The following is a 19,119-nucleotide window of genomic DNA, read 5'->3' on the forward strand; positions in this document are numbered from 1 at the left end:
CGAGTCAGCTGACGGGCTAAAATTGCAACCGGCGGCGTCACGTGAGGGCGGGCCGGGCCGGGGCGGGGGCACCGGCGTGGGGTGCGGGGCCGGGGGTGCCGCCCCACGTACCCCCCCCTCCCCTCCGGCCTGACCCCCGGCCCTGGGCCCCGTGACTCAGCCTCCGGGAAAAGGGGAATCAACACCATTAAATCGATCACGAGGCGCCCGGCCGCCCGCGCGTGCTTGCTTGTGTTGTGTCTTCAACTTCCTTTTGTTGGTGTTTTTTTTTTTTGTTCTTTCCAGGTTTTCTGGCTTTTCTCCCTTCCCTGCGAAGGTCGAGGGGGGTCCCGCCCCGCCCCCCCCCCCCAGCCTCCCCCCGCCCCATCCCTGCCAGAAGCCCACGGACCTCAGCCACGCACCCACTGTCACCACACCACAGGCAGGGCGGCCACGGCAGTCCCCCAGCTTCTCCCTGGGCCCAGGACAACCCCAGTTTGGGGGGAACCCATCCTTGCAAGCTGAGGGTTTTTTTGGGGGATGGCCATATCCTGGACCGTAGCTTGTTTGCAGGGGAGTGGGGGGTGCCAAGCAGAATGTTCTCCCCCTCAGGGTGCCACCATGGTGGTATCAGGCCACCTACAGCCATCGAGGGTGATGCTGGTGCTGGGCAGAGCCCCGGTGGGCACCATCCACCAGCAGATCCTGAGAGGTGCCCTCCCCCACAGGGCTGAGCATAGGGGAGCACCACGATGGGCTCTTTGCCACCCCAAGGTGTCACGACAGGGCTCAGAGGTGCCACCCTGCTGGCTTGGGATGGAGTTAATCTCTGCCCAGTTTGCCCTGATCAAGCTCTTACAGAGCCACGAGACCAGAGGAGAAAAAAATACAAATAAAATCGGATTTACAGATGCTTTCCCTTTCAAGTCCTGAGGGCTCAGTGTGTTTGTTTTCTCCTCCTGCTTGTGCCCAGCCTTGGGCATAGGAGAGTAGTGGCCGGTGGGACAAGCTGGGCACTGCTGGAGTGGGGGACCCCTGGCTTCGTGGTGGGGTTCCTGTCTCGCCACCTTCGTGTTCGTGCAACTTCTGGAAAATCACTGGGCCATGTCACTGGCACCTCGCTCACACCATCTCCTCCCTGCCCTCCCTGAGCCTCTTCCATCCTCCTGCTGCCCTGGGTCTGTGCCCGACGCCCCCCGACTGCGCTCTGTGCCGAGTGTTTTTAGGGCTACGTCTGCTCCGGGCTGTGCCTTGTCCCACCAGCTGTCCAAATCTCCATGCCTCTGTTGAGCTGGGGGTACGGGGAAACATGCCGCTTCCCCACGGGACATGGCACCCGCTGGGAAGAGGTTTTCTGGAGTGATGGCCGGAGGCATTGGCTGGGACCGCCGGGTCCCGTTACTTCAGCCAGGCTCGGCAGTGCCTCCCTGGAGGCCGGCCAGCCCCCACTTCCCTCCTGCCCTGCGGGCGCCTGGTCAGGGCCAGCACCACTGACCTTGAGTCAGCAAATCCTGCCTCACAGCACTGCATGACTCAGCAAAACCCCATGCGGCTCTTTTTGGCCAAGGCATGGCAGGTCCCCAGCATCTGTAGCCTGGCCCCGGAGGCATCCCTGTTGCCCTGGGCTCCATCTTGGGGGTATCCTCCTCTTGTCCCCCCTGCCCCAGCACTGAGCTCTGCACGTCAGGCATAACCTGCCACAACTGCTGTCCCACCTTAAGCAAACCCACCCTCCCCAAGGGCTCCAAACCCCTTTGCAAATGTGCTTTGCAAAAAACAGGGATAGTGCTGATGCCAGGCCCGGAGCTTCCTTACACCCTTGCAGGCTCTCACAGAGCCAGTGGTGGAGCCGGTGAGGTACCAGCCCTCCTCCCTCCTCTTTGAAGTGGTCGGGAAACCATGGCAGGCCAGGCGACGCGCCCGTGCCCTCCAGGCTGGAGCACCTACAGCAGCTCCTCCACAAGCATTTCCAGTCTGGCCAGTCTCTCCCAGCATCCCGTGGGTCTGGAGCGGGCTCCGGTGTGCTGAGCTGGGCTGGTGAGGGCGGCATGCTGTGCTAGCCCCGTACCATCACGCACTGCAGAGCAAAGTCTTTCAGCAGGGTCAGGCAGTCTGGACGCAGCCTGTGTCTGTTTTTTTAATTCCCAAGGGATTAAGGGCAAATTTCGCTGTTAGGAAAGCTGTTATGAGCGAGCCTTTGCTTGGGCTTTGTGGTAGCAAGGCTTGCATCTGCGTTCAGAGCTGCTCTCCTACCAACATGAGAGGGTCGCTGCTTTTAGATGTGCTTCTCTAAGCAAGTTAGGTGTCCACTGCATGGGTGAGCCCATTCACTGCCCAATGGTTTATGGCAAAAAAGGGAGGATGGGACCGTGTCGGGGAACGTTATGATAATGATCCTCTCCTGGGTGCTCTCAGGATAGGAAGAGACTGGGGTGGGGGGTATCCCCAGAGCATTTAATTTGTCTCCAGCCCTTGGTACTGATGGTCTTGGAGCTGCCATGGCTGCACCTGTGTTCTGGGGACCAGTGGCCCTGGCAAGGAGTCTGGATTTTTGCATTCGGGCTCCCTCAGCACCCCTGTGGGATATTTGCCCTGATGTCAAAGCCTTGCGAGGTGCAGCGAGGATGTTTAACCAGGAGCTGGGAGCACGTGTGGGTATTTGTAGGCTGGCACCATGAGAGTTGCATGGTGTTATCTTCAAAAGCTAGGCTGGAATGAGCCTGGGCACAGAGGTTTTTAGGCATTTTTTCCCTGTGTTTGGAGCAAGACCTGGAATGCTGTGGCCAAGGCATCCAGAGCAGGCAGAGATGTGCAAGAGATGGCTGAAGGACCTGTCTCTCCTCACTCGTATTTTCGGCACGGTGAATGAAGCCCTTTCCTTGCTGGTCTGTCTCCCCAGACCCACGCATCTCCCTGGTTCTGGGGGTGAGCCGGAGCACTGTCCCCAGCGGCTATGGCTGTGGGCGTGGGGTGACGCACCCCTGGGAGCGGGACACACTTTCGCAACCTTGATCTCTGCCAGAGAGGATTCCCAAGGGGAGGTGGAATGACTCAGCCCCAGCGGCTCCTGCGGGGAGGTGCACCAGCCCCAGCCCTGGGAGGCTGGGGTCCTCTCTGCAGGTGACACGGGGGTGTCCCATCTGCCCTTTGCCATACAGCCAGGGACCTGATGCTGCTTAGTTTCTCTGGCAGGGATGATATGGTGGCCTCTTTCTCCCTGTGGTGTGCCCATGTATTTGCCTTCGCCCTTTCCTTGATACTTTTTTAAAAATTTATTTATTGCAGTGGTAGCCAATGCCCTGAATTGCAATGACCTAAGGGGCAAGGAAAACTTCAGTTCAGAAGCACTGATTACTTTTTGGCCAAGAGGTGTTAAACACAAAGCTGTGGGTGGGTTTTTTAGAGGATGAATGTGTTCTTCAAATTCAGAAAAATGCGTTTGGGATTTTGCAGCTTGTTGCTAAAGGAAAAAAAGGAAAATATTCCTCTGTCTGAGCCGAGCAGAGCCTACAGGCACACAAGTCCAGGCAGGTCTGGTTGCAAACATCCTAACTCCAACTCAAGCTCACAATGCCGGTGTGAAGCTGCTGGATGCAGTTAATTAGCAGAGCCTGATTCACCGGCCCCGAGCCCTGGAGCAAAGCAGTGGTAACTTTTTCCCGGCGCGGTGCCAGGACCTCACCCACTCCCCACGCCGTTTCCTAAACTGATGTACAATTCACAAGGTGAAGGCGCGTTTTTCAGCGGCACCGGCACATCCCAAATTACACCCTCTTTCTGGGTGACACCCGCAAAAGCAAACCTGAAGGTGCTTTAGTAGCAGCTCTGGCTGATGGGAAACATGGGAGCAGGGGAGGGGCTGCTCTGAGCACAGCAAAGGGACTCATACGGGCTCTGGCTGCCACATCTCAGTACTGCAGGTGCTGAGGGAGATATCCTGGACATCGTGGGTGGTGGCAATCCCTGGTCTGTTGGTGCCGGCTGGCTGGGGCTGGTTTGGAGGCAGAGCTGACAGGCAGCCTGCTTAAACAATTTTTGGCTGCCAGCATGGGCTGCTGTGACCTTGGGGAGATGCTAAGTGGAGTTGCAAAAGACTTAGGCTGGGTGGTAATTGTTCCTTTGGTGTCTCTCACACCGCAAACCCTGGTCCCGGTGGCAGGTGAGAGTGGCTCACCAGCAGCTAGGTGTCACGGCTGGGTGTCATGATGGGCAGGAACCCTGAGTGTGGCTCCATCCCCATCAGGGCCTTGAACATGGGGTGCTTTCACCCTAGTGGACCTTCTATATCAGACCCTGCTCTTCCAGCCTTTCCCCTAGGTATTTAAAAAAAAAAAAGGCCTTGTAGAGCAAAATGCTTATGGTCTTTAAGCCTATGAGATGTGCTCGTGTCTCCTCACTAGGATTTACTCGTACACCACCGTGTCTCACCAGACTGCTGCCAAACTTGGTATCACCCATCCCTGCATCCCACACTCTCTGTGGCCCTGCCCAAATCCTTGCTGCCCCCTTTCCGCCTGCCTGCACCTGACCCCACTCAGCATCGGACGTCCTTCCGCTTACTCCGGCCCATCCTCCCCCACAGCCGGGGACACACCTGGTACCCATCTCGAGGAGGAGGGGACCAGCCTCACCCCTGCCGGCCCTGTCTGCTCTTCGGGGCAGGGATCTCATGGTGTTTGCCTCATCCAAGTTATTTTGCAGCAGGCTGAAATTGCTGGAGACAGGCAACAACAACCCTGGCAGGTGCTGGCAGCAGGCAGCGTGACCCACGGCTGATGGGATGAGGTGGTAAGTGGCAATGATGGCATCCATTCATCGCCTCCCACGCCAGGATGTGATGGGGAGCACTGGGACCCGATTCACCTCGTCGCCTGCCTTGAGCAATCCCTGCTGTGGTCCCTGGGGCCACGTGAGCTCAGCTTGGGGTGGGGGTATCAGCTCACAGGTGGGATCTCCATGCTTGATGCAGAGATGTGCCTCCAGCCTCATCCGAGCATGCCATCCATCTCATTTTCTTTGCCAGCACTAGATGCTGTTTAATTATTTCCTTTAATTTCCAGCCAAAGCTGCCTCAAGAAGACCATCATTTATGCGATTACATCTTCTCTGTGTGACAAAGCACCAAAGCAATTGAGCCTTCTGGAGGAGGGTGGGCTCGGAAAGATGAGGGTCAACACCCCATGGCAACCCAAGGATCGGCTTAAAATTGCAATGTGTTTCTTTGGAGTAGGAGCAACCACCCAGCTCCTCTTCGGTGAATCAATCCTGACCTCCTGGGGCGGGTGTTGCTGTGTGAATAGGCCCATGAAGGCTCTTAATTCCCTCCTGTTTATTGTCACCTTTCTCCTAAGCACCCGCTTCACTTGCTGCTGCGCAGCCAGCATTTTCCAACGTGCCTGCCTGGGGTTAAGATCTTGAACCCACGTTTAAGCACCTTGGCAAACACAGTCTGCAGCTTTGTACACCCTCTTTCTGAGCTTCTGCACGGAAAACACCCTGTTTATAATTATTTGCAGCGTGGAACTTGGCGTCTCAGCCTCTGTGGCTGGGAACCCTTGAGTGTTTCCCAAGGAGCTCTGTCACCCGTGTGGCTTAGGGTTAGGTCAAAAATGTGAAGATGATTGCCCTGTGCTTGTGGTCAAGGGTCCTTGTAGGTTGTGGGTGGAGGGAAGTGTGGGGCCATCCCTGGCAGACACTGCAGCTGCGCCTGGGTCCTGCAGCCTCCAGCATCCAATCCTGCTGCAATCAGGAGTCAATAAAGCTGAACTGCTTGGACACTGCCTATGCAGATGTCTGTTAGCAGCTAAACACCTGCCAATCTTCCCTCCCTGCAGTGCCACCATTTCATAAAAAATCTCTTTTTCTCTCATAGCACTAAATTGCATTTTTTTTTAGCAGTGCAATCCTAAATTCACTGGTGCAGTAAGTGGGGGATTAAGGGCACACTCCTGGGCAAAGGTCTCCTGCAAACTCCTTGGGGCCAGCTGGCCACAGTCTCCAATAACTGGGGTCACGCGCTCCCCCCAAAACAAGGGCTGCTTGTTCGGCACCGCTGGCAGAGCTGGCCTCGGCAGAGGAGGCAGCTGGCCCGCCTGTGGCTGAGCAGAGCTGGGGCATTGCCTGCTTCCCACCCCGCACTGGGATGGTGTCATGAGGGTGTCCCAAGCACTGGTGGGTCAGTGCCAGGGGGGACCTTGACACTGGGCAGCTTCAGCTGGGATGGCACGGGGTTGTTGATAAGGGATGGCCAGAATCAAGTGCAGGTCCTCGGAGCCCCCTTTGCGCCCCTTCATTTCTTTTCCTGGAGTGGAAAAGTGTGAAACCCAGCAGGGCTCAAAGAGAGCTTGTCCCTGTGGGTGGCATGGTTGTGTGACCTCCTCCTTCCTTGCCCTGACCCCCCAAACCTGAGATAAGTATCAGAGAAGTATCCCGCAACTAGCCCCAGTGGCTAAACCCCCTTTGGGCTGTAGCAGCAGCAGGAGATCCCTGGGCACCAGCAACCCCTTGAAGGAAGGAGATTAAAATGCCTCTGAAAGCCAAGACCTGAGGAACATCCCAAGCATTAATGAACTTGTTACAGATGCCTCTAAGACAGAAGCAAGAAGTTTGCCTTTGCAGCAGGGGGTGAAGCTGCAGCAGTCCTTGCCACAGGGTGCTTTTGATGCTCCATCTTTGGAGCACAGCAATAAAGGGCAGTTTTGATGGTACACTTTTGAGCCATGGCCTGAAGCAGCTGCACTTAGCCCCATATGATGCAACCCTGCAAACCCCGAGTTTCCTTCCTTTTTTCCCACTTTGGGCACATTTCGCCCTGTCATCCCCCACCATGCTGACAGAGCTGGAGGAAGGCACGTGGCGCTTTCCCCTTGCCTCAGCAGCTTGCACCCTGCGAAGGCTCACGTGGGCCTGTCCCCACCACCCGTGACTCAGCTAATTCCCCCTCGGCCAAGGCATTGACCGAGCTCAGGCTGGCACTGTCCAGGCATTGGCAAAGGCGATGGGTCAGAGTGGTGGAGGATATCCGGGACCACCTCCATTGCCAACACTGCCATGTCCAGGTCCCCAGTGCCAGCTGCCACCGAAGCACCTGGCTGTACACGGTGAGGGGGGCTGGAGATGGGTGCTTGGATCCCTACACCAAGCCTCGTGGTATCTGACCTGCATAAAAGTGGGACGAGCATCTGTACCTGCTCACTGGGCATGTTTTGAGCATCCTGTAATTAATGTTTCCTCAGTGACTGAGGGTGACGGGTGCTTAGCTTTATTAGTGAGTGATGAGTAGCTGATGTTGTTGATGTTGATACCTCGAGACATCTAATTTCAGCATCTGAACTGAGTGAAAAGGCCAGGGGACAGACTGCTGGTGCTAAAACCCTGCTGGGCGTTGTATCTTTGGAGGTGGCTTCCTCGCAAAGCCCTGCACGTGAACAAGGCTGCCCTGCTGTGCCCTGGCAGGCCCAGGACCCATGCCAGTGGCACAGTGGGGTCAGCAGCTCCCCTTGTCAGGGCGAGATTTGCAGAGCCCCCAAGCCCAGGGTAGCAGAAGGGCACAGGATAGGGGATGCAAGAAGTTTGGCAGAGGACTAATACAAAGTCAACTGAAGGTTTCTTGAACCCAACTCAATGAGCACATATAAGACTGGATAAAAGAATCAAAAGCCTGTAAAAGAACATGGAATTATCCCAGCCCTCCTCCTATGCCACTGAACATGGGCATGAGGGACAAGCGCTCACACTGGGATGCTCATTTATTTCTTTATTGGGGGGAAAAAGGCATCGGTGAGAGTGATGCTTGTGATGCTTTTAAAAAAAAAAATACTTTCTGATTACATTGAGATTAAAAAACCTAAAACTAAGCCACTATCATCTTTATCTCCTCCGTCCATAATCCCACTGCCACCAGGCAGGCACTGCCCTGAGCAGCCAGTTTGCATTTTATTATGAGGTGGCTTTGGGGAGCTCCTGGGGTTTTTGGGGTGCCATATACCCAGGCAGCACAGTGGCCTCTAGTGGCAACTCCTCATATCCAGCCCTGGGGAAAGAAATCTGCAAATGAATCTTGGGGGGCTGCCTGCTCCCTGGGAAAATGAGGAGCAGAGTCCAAACTGCTGGTGGAGAAGCATCCCTGTGCAGCGGGTTACTTGGTCCCAGGCAGGGTCCCAAGCACTCCCACAGGCCCCACCTGCCCTGAACTGCCACACCTGGGACACCCACCTACTCCCTCCACCCACAGCACTGGAGGGAGACCCATTTAAGCTCAGGCCTGGGCACCTAGTTCTGTTCTGGTGCCTGGGGTGCTGGTCTGCAGTCCTGATCCCTGCACGGCTTGTGCTTTAGGCAGCCCATCTCCAGTGCCCTCTCCTGGTGGGACTTTGGAGCTATGTGGCAGCTCTGTCCCCTGGATGGACCTCAGACCTAGCTTGCAGCCTTGTCCCTGTCCCATCTCCTGCAGCTCCAGGAGTTGAGTGTCCTACAGGCCTGGGTCTCCTACGGGCACTTGGTGAGCTGCCTGCATGCCTAGTGAAAGGTGACTTGTGCTATAATCTTTTCTATTAAGGGGAACAGCTTGGACTTTCTTTCTTCAACCTGGTCACCCATTTCTAAAAAGTTTGTAAGTTCTTTACAGCTTTGAAGTCTTCCTCCCTCTGCTGAGTTTGGCTGGGGCTACCTGAAGGACTTGCTAACACATCAGTCTTTCTCAGGAAACCAAGCTGAGTGTGTCTGGTGAGGCAGGGTCTTGAGGGCTTCCTTTGGGCAGAGGTCCTGGGAATAAATCTTGCAGACTGTCTGAGCACAGCCAAAGCTAGCACTTTTAGAGCTTGGTTTCATGCTTCCTTAGCTCATGTGTGGAGCAACAGCTTCATTTATTTCTCTGCAAAAGAGAAAAGTCCCCAGGTCCTCCTGGGTATGCAGGTGATAGCCATTAGAGTCACAGCAAAGGTATCCTTTCTTTCTGGAGTAGTTGCATTTTTTTGGCTTTATCTTAAGACCTAAAGGACTTCATATCAGGAGCAGAAATGAGCATCAAGTCTTGCCAGGTTGCCTGTGCTCTCATGCAATGCTCTTACCCCCATTCCCTGAGGCTTGCTTGCTGCAGGTTAGGGAATCCTTCCCTCTCCACCAGAAGGTTTGTCTTTGACTGGCCTAGTCCTCTGTACTGCTGAGAGGGAGATCTGCCGGCCTGCAGCCCATCAGCAGCAGGAAGGGACCCAGGCAGAGGGTATGCCCATGTCTTGAGCACCCTGGATATTATCAAGGCCGTCATCAAAGAAAATATGGGGCTGGATCTGGGAGAGGATGGGGCCCTTGGGAGCACCGTCCATGAAGAAAGCCTCATCAATGGCCAGACCCCACTCCCGGAGCGTCTTGATGGCTCGGATGCCCATGTCCCGGCCACTGCGGGCAGTTACCAGGTAGGTGCGGATGGGTGATTTTTCCTGGCTGAATTTCTTGCGCATCTTCCCAAGGTGCATGGCAAAAGCCTTCAGGGGACCCTGGAAGCACAGCAAGACACTTGGAAGTGAAAAGGAGACATCTTCTCTGCCTGCACAAGCCACTTGTTCCTCTTCCAGGGTTTCTTAGGGCTCTGCAGAGCATGGGAACACCTGTGTGGTGCAGGACTGGGCAGTGCTGGGACTGGTGCTGTCCACTCACATGCTTGGGAGGAAGGTGAGCATTGTGGTGCTCATCCTAATCCCAAAGTGACCAGGAAGGTACATCCTGGTGAGCAGTGCCTCTGGGCCTGAGTCCTGCAGGGACTTGCACAGCAAGAGATCCCAGCCTACAAATCCACAACCCTGGATATTTGGGAGCTGATGCTCACTTAACAGGAGATATCGGGCCAGATCCATCTCCAGTGGGATTCCAGATCAGGCCCACACCAAGGACCGAGCGGTGGATGCAAAGGGATCCTGTAAGCATTTGTGCTTTTTTGGCTACTCATGGCAAAGCCCTAGTGGGAGAGATGCTCATGGTGCATGCAGAGTCTGTGGATGCCCATCAAAGTGGGGTGGCTTGCTCACCTCTCCCATGGGCACGGTCTCCATCGCCCGCTCATACTGCACTGCCCGCTCCAGCCCGTGCTCCCGGAAGACCTGGTCTGTCTCATCGGAGAAGAGCACTGCGTCCCCATCGAATACCACGCGGAGTGGAGTGCTGGGGGCCTGCACCTCCTGCTGGAAGATGAGCGCTGACGAGACCCCTGTGACAGAGAGCAAGGTGGGGCTCAGGAGGGCCACCCTCTCCTGGGGGCAGCTCGTGCATGGCCAGCTCCTCCCTGTGCGTCTGCTGCGGCCCCATCCCACACCACAAACATTGGGGTCTCCAAAACAGGGGGCTTTCTCGGGGTGTGTGTTAGCCCAGCCTTTCTAGGGCTGTGTTATCCCCCATGGAGACGGACAAGACAGCACTGCTGATCAGACACTGATATCAGGAGAGACACTCGGTTTACTAAGAGATGATGGGTGGTTGTGTAGGCATGAGCAGCCCTCCTCCTGGTGCTTGCTCACCCTGCTAAGCCTGGCTTTAATGCCCAGATTAGCACTCTGTGCTGTGAGTAATAGGTACTGGCATCTCCACTTGATTGGGGTAATTGGCTCAATTATAGGTCTCTTCCGATGGGCTGCTCCCTGCCTGCCCTCATCTGTGGACAGATGCCCACTGATGAGAGACTTGTCAGAGCGACGATGCCCTTCAAGGAGGCTCAAGGAATGTGCTGTGTAGCGAAGGAAAGCCCAGGCTGCAGATGGCTTGCTCCTGACCTTGAAGGGCCTTGGCCAGCTGATGTGCTCATACCCAAGCAAATTAATACGGAGGCGATTAACCCCATTAGAGCTGTTGGGGAGACTGCATTCCCTCCGATCCAGGTCAAGCATGTGCTTACATCTATCACTGAGCACATAGTAACTCTGCATGTACCAGAAAAGCAAATTTCTATAGCATCCTCACAAAGCCCTGGGGACCAGCAATGTGTTCTCATTGATCCAGGGAGCAGCAATGGGCAGCATCTTGGGTAGAAAGGTTTAAATGTCAGGCAGGGAATGACCAGCCCATGGCAGACCTATGGCCAGAATTACGCATAAAACACTCAGTGACTTGTGAAGGCATCTGATAAATCCTGGTGTGTTTGCAGACTACTGTTGAGGAGACTGAACTTTCCAGGACTGTACTAGTAATCAATGTGCCGTTCACCCCCTTGCCCCTGTAAAAGCACGGCTCTGGCATTGCCTCTTAGTACTGAGCTGCTTGGAAAAAGTGTGGTGGGTCTGGGGATGTGGGATGGAGGGGAGAACACACCTCTCCGGAGGGCATTGCAGACATCTGTCCTGTCAGCCGAGAGGAAGAGCTTGACCCTGTGGGACTTCAGGTACTGCGTGGAGTCCTCGTCGCTGACAAAGCAGAACTTTGAGATCTCCAGGCCTTTGGGTCAGGGAATGTGAGCAAAGTCTGTTATGGGGCAACACCCTCCTCGCAGCCTCCCCTTCCCTCCCCAGGGTCTCAGCGTGCCTTGCTGCAGAGCTCGGGACATTTCATTTCCCAGTGCTGTGTGGGGAACCTGCCCATGTTCTTGCTGCATCTTCTTCCCCTGTTGCTCCTACAAAGCTGCAGAGTGCAGTTAAATATCCCCTTCATCCCTCCCTTAAATGAGGCTAAATCCCAGATTTAGTTTGTGGCTTGTTTGTGGTGGTGGTGGGTGTTTTTTTGGTGTGTTTTTTTTTTTTTTTTTAAGAACTCTGTTTCTTTAGTAGCTGCCTAAGGATGCCTCAGCTGTGCAAAATACTGCCAGACCCCCTGGTGCAAAGGATATGGCTGAAGGGAGCTGGGCTCTGCCAAAGAGCCTGTATGCTCAGTATGCTCCAGCACCCTGGGCAAACAGCATTGGGTGGGCAGGAATTGGGCTTGTTTCCAAAATAACCCCTTCCCCTTGTGTCCCCTGGCTCTGTATTTGCCAGTGATTCTCCACTGTGGTGCCTTATCTGCTTTGCAGCCTCCCAGGGGGAAGCAGACACCTCTGGGGATGATGTTCCCCTTACCGTAGTGCTTGGCACTGTTGATGATGCGCATTCCACTCTCTGGGCTGTTGTTGGAGAGCACCAGGATGTCGAAGAGGTCCTTCTCTGCTGGGTTGCACTCCAAGATCTTCTTGTTCACATACTGCACGGCCTGCGAGAAATGAGACTCTTCTAGAGGGGCATGATTGTGATGGCTTTGCTGGGGTTCTTTTGCAGTTAAGGTTAGAGGTTTGTGCTGCATCTGTCAGCTATGGCAAGGCTAGCATGTTATGAAGAGCCAGACAGAGCAACCATACCATAAGAGCCATGACCAGGAGGGCAGAGAGCAGGATATCCACCAGGGAGAAGGTGGACATGTGGGACTGGTGAGGAGCACAGGTCTTGATGCCTTGCAACGAGGCCAAGAGGCCAGGACAGGCATATCTGCACCCTGTGATGGGAGCTGAAACCTAAATCTGGGGAAGCTGAGCTTTCACCCCATCCTGTGAGTGTCTGCATGTGCCCCTGGCCAGGTGTGGGGCTCACCTGGATGAAGGCAAAAGCCGTGCCCGGTGGCAGGGGCTTATCCTGGTTGGCCTGCTGGTGCCTTGTGTACTCCTCCTTGCCCTTCTCCAGGTAGAGCTTGTGCTCCTTCTCCAGGTTGAAGATGGCTCTGGTGGTCACTGCAATGACCAGTGCCTCACTGGGGTCTTTCTGCAGGAAAAGGGAAGAAAGAGGGGTTAGGGGCCAGCAAAGGAGACAGGGAAGGTAGGGTGAGGGGCTCCACTGACTGGGGTGGTGAGATTGGGTGTTGGAGGCATGATCTGTGTGTCACGGTTCCTGATGCCAGAGGGCCTTTGGAGGAGAGGTACCAAGCCCAATCTTCTTTTTCAGGCCATCAAGGATGAGGCAGGCAGTTATGAAACCCTAACCTGTCTGCTAAGTGCCATATGTTTTGAGGACAGCACATACCACAGGGGATTGCTTCATACTCTTGGTGTTTGTGGGCACAGCACAGCCATGGTTGCCTGTTCGTGCTGAGCTGGGCACTGCTGTTTCTCTGCACATACTGGTGGTTTTACCCTTCAGCTCCAGAGAGTCTAATGAAGTCTCTATATATGTACAGAAGCTGCTGTTTTCTCTCTGGCTGCTCCAAAATTCGTGTAAGCAAATGCACCCATCCTGTCCATGCAACTGAAGGTTCAGTCCTGTAACCTCTTCCCATGTGGAAATCACATGGACCCCATTGCGAGCAGGTCGCCAGCAGCCCTGGCACAGGCCACTTCTACTGAAACATAGGCACAAGCAATTCAGGCCACCACAGCTCTGGGCTGTGGTGTGTCCTCTCCTGTGGTGGCATTTCAAAACTTGCTTTGGAAATACAGGATGCGTGTTTTGTAATGAACAACTTTTTACCTGTTTCACATCGGTGTTTATGATTGTGCTTTCAGGCTCTGCCATCTTCCACTTTCAGCCTCAAAGAGAAAATATACAATTAAATTGATATGTTATAATACAGCCAATCTAGAGAGGAGGAAGAGTGGAAAAGAAAGGGGTCATCCTACCCATCAAGTGGAGCAACCCAAGTAAACCTGCTTCTGCTGACCATGGCTCTGCTCTGAGAAAGCCTTGTTTAATAGTTCCAATTAAATATGATGAAGTGGTGCTTTTTTTTTTTTTTTCCCCCAAAGAGTATTTTTCTCCAGGGGGAACTACTGATAGTAGTTGTGAAGCTCTTTCCAGCAAATAAGTCTGTCTTTTTACATCTTAACTAGGGCTTAGGAGATTGATTGGAGCTAAAAAGCCAAAATAGGTAAGATCTTATGGGTAGGCTTCCAGTTCACATCCTTATTGCTTTTCTTGCTACTTTTTTTTTGTTTGAATGGTGAATTTGTATCCACAAGTAAGCAGTTTCACTGTGTGAGCAGCTCATTTGTGGTTGCAAAAGGCCTGAAAAAGTAGAGATATGTGGTGAAGGCTTGGGTGCAGGACAGGATCCTGCTGATGGGGCTGGTCTGCTCCGCCACAGCCCCATGAACCAGACAGACCCTGCACTAAAGGTCTCGGTGTAGGCTGTGCTTACCTAGGTCTGGCAGATGAAAGTCTGAGGGGGTTACACAGCTGCTGTGCCCAGCAGCTGCATAAGAAATCACATTTATTTTTGTACCCCAGGTCCTGTGGTTTCTGTAGCTACCACATTGTACACTTCATTTCTATGCACTAGTCAGTGTTAGAAATGGACTTTTGGGATTCAGCTTGTGGGATGGGAACTGTTCCCATTCCCACTGAGAGGCATCCCATGGGGGTTGTTTCCACACAGCAGCTCCTACAAGTATGCTGTGGAGTTTCTCTGGAGAGCAGAGGCAGCAATGAGGTCTCTGCACAGACAGGCAGGGGGGTTAAAACCTCATTTACCAGTTCATACCCTACCTGATTACTGGGTTGAGGGGCTGTGCAAGCATAGACCAAAGCCAGCATGCAGAGTGAAGGGGAAGTCAGGGTCACCAGGGAGACCTTCCTTTTGCCTCAGTTTTCTTTAATTCACTTTTATTATTCAGGGGCTGTGCAAAGTGTTGTCTGGGCTGGTAGGAAATGCACTTGGTTGATGCCAGCCCCAAGAGCCTGAGCCTTGCCATGGGGGTTCAATGCTTTCGTATGTACTCCCCAGCTGCCCCCCAGCCAGGGGGTGCCTGGAAAGCCTAGAGATGCTCAGCACCCCTCTGCTTCTTCCAGTCATAATGCGTGCTGGGAAGGGGTCTCCTCTCACAGAGCAGGGCAGAGCGTGGCAACAACCAGCCCACGTCTGCCGAGCAGGGAGAAGCTGTCCTCTGACCGAATTTCAGCCAAGCGCTTTTCTAAAAGTGAAAATGAAATGAGAGGAGACAACGGAGCTGAGCAACCCTTCCCGGGGGGAGAACACCACCTTGAATTTCTACTCTGCCGTTCCAAGTGCTGCAAACCCAGCCTGACTTCTCCTTTCCATCTACCTGCCCCTAATAACTGCAGTATCGCTTACATACAGATATGCATATATGCACATACACACGTCTCCGCTGCCAGCACCCCCCACGCACGCAACGCCGGACACGCAGGAAAGCGTTTCAGACGGATGCTGGCTGGTACCCGCAGCTCATCCTACAGCTGCGTAGCACGGAGCAGCGATTAACCCCGCCGCCCACAGCCAGCATCTTGCTAGAGAGAAAAACCCCAGCTCACCACGAGTGCTTCCTCCGCTCCCCGGCGCAGCCTGTCCAGCGGCAGCATCCAAACCTTGCCCGAGATGCTGCTGTTTATGTCTTCCCCCGCCCCGTGCTGGCAGGAAGCGGGCAGGAACCAGACTGGGGTGCAGCTCCGCTCCCCGGCGTGCTGGGATTTGTAGGCAGCCCGGCGGGTTGGCGCGGTGCCCGGGCCAGGCTGCATTTCCCAGCCGGCACCGTACCGGCGGGCACGGCCGCCCGGGGCCTGGCCTGGGCCGCGCTCCTGGGCAAGGGGCTCAGCCCCAGTCCTGCTTTTTGGGCTCCCTCAGAGCCTGTGCTCGGTTGCCGCTCGCTGCCCACAAGTGCTGTCTATTTCTGTAGCTGGGGTATTTATAGCGTGCGCCCAGACCTCTCGTTTCCCGGCCCTTGAATACGTAACAGTTGTGGTTTTGACCGAATTATGGAGTTACCTGTTCAAGAGCGGCTTGCAGAGTATGCAGGGAGCTGAGCCAGGGTGCGGCGGGGCCTTGCCACATTTACAATTTTACCATAATGTGTTCAGGTCCCTTTTCCCCTCTTTTCTGGGAGCTGCCTGTCATGCACTGCAGGGGTGATTTTTGGGCTGGGACCTTGCTCCCCTGGACAGGCTGTGCAGCACCCAGCCCTGTGAGGGTCATGCTGCCAGGGTATTTCAACACCCCCTTTCTGTCCAAGAGTGACATTTGAAAAGGCGGGGGGGTTGGGGAGGTGTGGGGCCGATACAGAGGAATGGCTGCCATCCTGCAGCTTTTCCCTTGCCCCGCTGCTGGCAAGATGGCCCAGAGCAGCACCCTTCCCAGCCTGGCTCCTGCCAAGGGACACCAAGCTCACCTGCACTAAGGCCAAGCAGTTGTCTCCCTGTGTGTCACCAGGTTATCAATGGCATCACCAAATCTCCTCCCAAAGTGTGGGCCGCAGCAGGGTCCTGTGCAGCTTGGCTTCACCGAGATGCTTGTCTCTAGGAAACAGCCTGTTGAAAAGGCTACTGATACCCTCAGCTTTTAGCATGCATATGCAAACCCTCTTTCCCTGATTGATTTTATTGGGCATGTTCCCTTTTCCCCTTGTCCCCGTTATGCATTTTTCCTGTGCAGTCCTCCAGGACTGCCAGTTTAGAGCAAAAATGTTTTTGGCATCTATGTTTCCCTCCCAGAGGTTTGCTGCAGCATCATTCCCACAGCATCTCCTGTTCCTGGAGATGATGCTTGTCTGAGCAGCAGGAGTGCAGGGCGCTTGCGAGTGGGGTCAGGTTTTAGCTGGCCAAGAGGCAGCCCGCCCAGCTTTCCTGTGGCCTGGTGCCCGGTGTGGCCTTGGTGGCCATGTGAAAATCTGGCAGGACTGGTGAGCCAGGGTGGCCAGGCAGAGCTGGGACAGGTCTGGTTTCTGGGGCCTCTCCCCCCATGTCCACGTCAGCCATCGCGCACCGACAGTATGGCTCCCTGCTTCCAGCACCGCCCCAAATTTGTGCAGTGACAAGGCAGGTTTTGGGCTGAATTTGCTGAATTGGCAGCAAGGGAAGAAGTGTGCAAGCATAAATTTAATGTGACAGAGATGCCGGTGAAATTGCTCCTGGCCGCATGCCTGGTGCTGCTCCTGTACGTGCTGGGGGATGGAGCCACACAAGCAGTATCCCCTCACCCCGTCTGTCCTACCTGCCATGTTGGAGCAGAGCATCTCCGTTCCTCCCCAGTGCCACACGCATTTCCTGGGCCCTCACATGGTACATTAAACCACCGAGGGCCAGTGTGGGCCTATGAGCTGGGCTTCCCAAGTGCAGTGCTCACCAGGGATGGATGCAGCCATGCACCCATCTCCTTGCGCTAACTGCCTGCAGCTGCATGGTCCAGCCCAGCATCGCTGCAGGGCTAACTTGAAGAAGTGAATTTGCCAGGGCACAGAGCCAGGCAGCGATGCTCACCAGGTTCTCACAGGTAGGAGGGATGGTTTTGCTTCCTGGTCCAGCAGGGAGTTCCCCACTGGTTTTTCGCCTGCGTGAGCACCGCTTGGGTCAGCAGCAAGGTGGGGCCGACAGAGCTGCTGGGGCCGCCCGGTTCCTGGGCTGGCAAAGCCGACTTTCCTGTTTCGGTCGGTTGTGCTGTGTGGCCATCATCCCTGCTGCACTCCCGGCTCTGCGCCCGGCGGAGTCCCATCTCATCTCACAGCATGACCCTGCCACGCACGGTGGCTGATCCTGGAGCTCTCACAGAGGGAAAGGGAGACTAAAACCAGGAAGGAGACGCATTGGTAAGTCTGGTTTCGGGACCCCAGTCAGCAAAGGGTGGGAGCGAGCAGCAGGGCTCTCCCAGCCCCTTTTCAAGGAGCAGGATTGCTTGATGCTTCCTGCAGAGCCCACCAAAGCTGTGCTGTCTCTCCCAGACCAGACAGAGGGCAGCAGGGCTGTCCCCATTGCCCCCAAAACAGTGGCTCAGGACGCCCTGCAGGGCTGGGATGAGTTTTTTTTAAACCAGGGCCAATGTCAGACTAATGTGACACAGTCCATGGGGTAAGGCAGGGAAAAACTGCTGAGACACCCAATTCTGTGCTTGGTGGGTGCCTGCCTGCCTGCCTGCGCTGTTCTGTCTACCCACCACCACAGCCTGAAGCCACAGCCCAGTGCCTCCTAAGCATCACAGGCACATCACCAGCCACCAATTTCCACACCTGGGAACAGGAGAAACCGATCATTAAAGCTGCTGGTGGCAAGGCTGCAAGCGGAGCTCAGGTATCCAATGGCAGAGATGTCCCAGGTGGCCCTGGGCAAGTCACTTAACCTGCCCCTCATTACCCCAGTGATGATGCTGCAGGGATGATAGCAATTCCCACATCCTTCCAGCCCTATGCCCACAGGCAGCAAAGCCCACTGTTGGAAAAATTAAAGGCTCTTGCTGGCTTCACGGACTCAGCAGAGGGAAGCGCAGCAGTGGTTTCTCCTCCAGAGGATCCCCGCGCAAGGAGACATGGCTCTGTGGGGTGGGCAGAATGTAGGCAGAGCTCAGGCAGAGGGAGGCAGTGCTGGCAGCTTGAGCAGGGACCCACTGGGACACGAGGCAGGGTGGCTGGGGCAGCCAAGGCAAACAAGCACATACCTGCCAGCTTTGGTCACGGCACTGAGGCCAGGTGCCACCAGTGCTGTGATGGCTGCAGACCTGCTCGCCCTGCAGCCCGTCTCCTTGCACACCTCTCCTGCTGCCGCTCCTCACCCGAAAGGAGGCAAGGAGGAAGTTTTGGCTATGAGGAAGCATTCATGCTAGAATAAGAGCCTTGCTATGGGGAGAACAGTAGTGAAAAACCATTCTGCTTTAAATTTGAAGCCTTCCCTTAAACTGCATCAGCGTTGCCATGTGCACAGGTCGGACTTACGCAAAGTTTCCGAGCCAGTGTGATCTCAGCCTGGTGGCACCAGCCCCACTGCAAGCCCAGAAGCAAACCCTCCTCAGCCCCACGAGAGGGGGGAAAATAGCAAAAAAAGGGTGTTAGCTAAACGTGGAGTTTGCCTGGGGCTGAGCAGACCCTTCAGCTCATGCTGCCTGGCCAGGGAGGAGCCAACACAAAACAGTTCTTGGGTTTTTTCCCCCTACAGCCAGGCGATTCCTCTTCTCAAAAACAAAGGAAAACTCCCTAATCTATCCCCTGCTCCCTCCCCTTTTCAAAGGCAGGCTTGCAAGGATATACAGGAGAAGGCTGCAGGCAAGGGGCTGGCTGGCGCAGAGCCCTCCCTGCCCGCAGCTCCCTCCAGCTCCATTTCACAGCTCATTGCCAAAGTGGCCAAGCCCTCAACGCTTATGTTGGGCCCTGTGGTTTAATTGTGTTTGCTCTCATTAGAGCCCTGGGCCACTGGCGGCACACATATTATTGGAAAGGAAATCCCCACCCTGTTAATTTTTCTTGCCTCCCCAGGGCACCCCAGCTTAGCC

General features: G+C 55.0%; 1 protein-coding gene across 1 annotated transcript; it reads right to left on the bottom strand.

Annotated features, from left to right (window-relative positions):
* Positions 1–7,568: 7,568 nt before the first annotated feature.
* LOC141465740 (cytosolic 5'-nucleotidase 1A-like) lies at positions 7,569–15,506 on the bottom strand. Its single transcript, XM_074149335.1, has 7 exons — positions 15,186–15,506; positions 13,386–13,444; positions 12,516–12,683; positions 12,012–12,141; positions 11,275–11,397; positions 10,002–10,180; positions 7,569–9,473 (listed from the first exon to the last, which is right to left on the bottom strand). Exons 2-7 carry the CDS (start codon positions 13,428–13,430, stop codon positions 9,171–9,173), a joined length of 948 nt encoding a protein of 315 aa, XP_074005436.1. The 5' UTR covers positions 13,431–13,444; positions 15,186–15,506; the 3' UTR covers positions 7,569–9,170.
* Between the last annotated feature and the right edge of the window lie 3,613 nt (positions 15,507–19,119).

The sequence above is a fragment of the Numenius arquata genome, chromosome 6 (assembly GCF_964106895.1).
Source record: "Numenius arquata chromosome 6, bNumArq3.hap1.1, whole genome shotgun sequence".
Taxonomy (NCBI): Eukaryota; Metazoa; Chordata; class Aves; order Charadriiformes; family Scolopacidae; genus Numenius; species Numenius arquata.

Bases quoted from the DNA above. Each gene is read 5' to 3' on its own strand.
- LOC141465740 (XM_074149335.1), bottom strand. From the start codon at position 13,430: ATGGCAGAGCCTGAAAGCACAATCATAAACACCGATGTGAAACAG. The intron at 12,684-13,385 runs GTAAAAAGTTGT...CTTTTCCTGCAG, and splicing joins TAAACACCGATGTGAAACAG to AAAGACCCCAGTGAGGCACT. The intron at 9,474-10,001 runs GTGAGCAAGCCA...CTGTGCTTCCAG, and splicing joins AGACCGTGCCCATGGGAGAG to GGTCCCCTGAAGGCTTTTGC.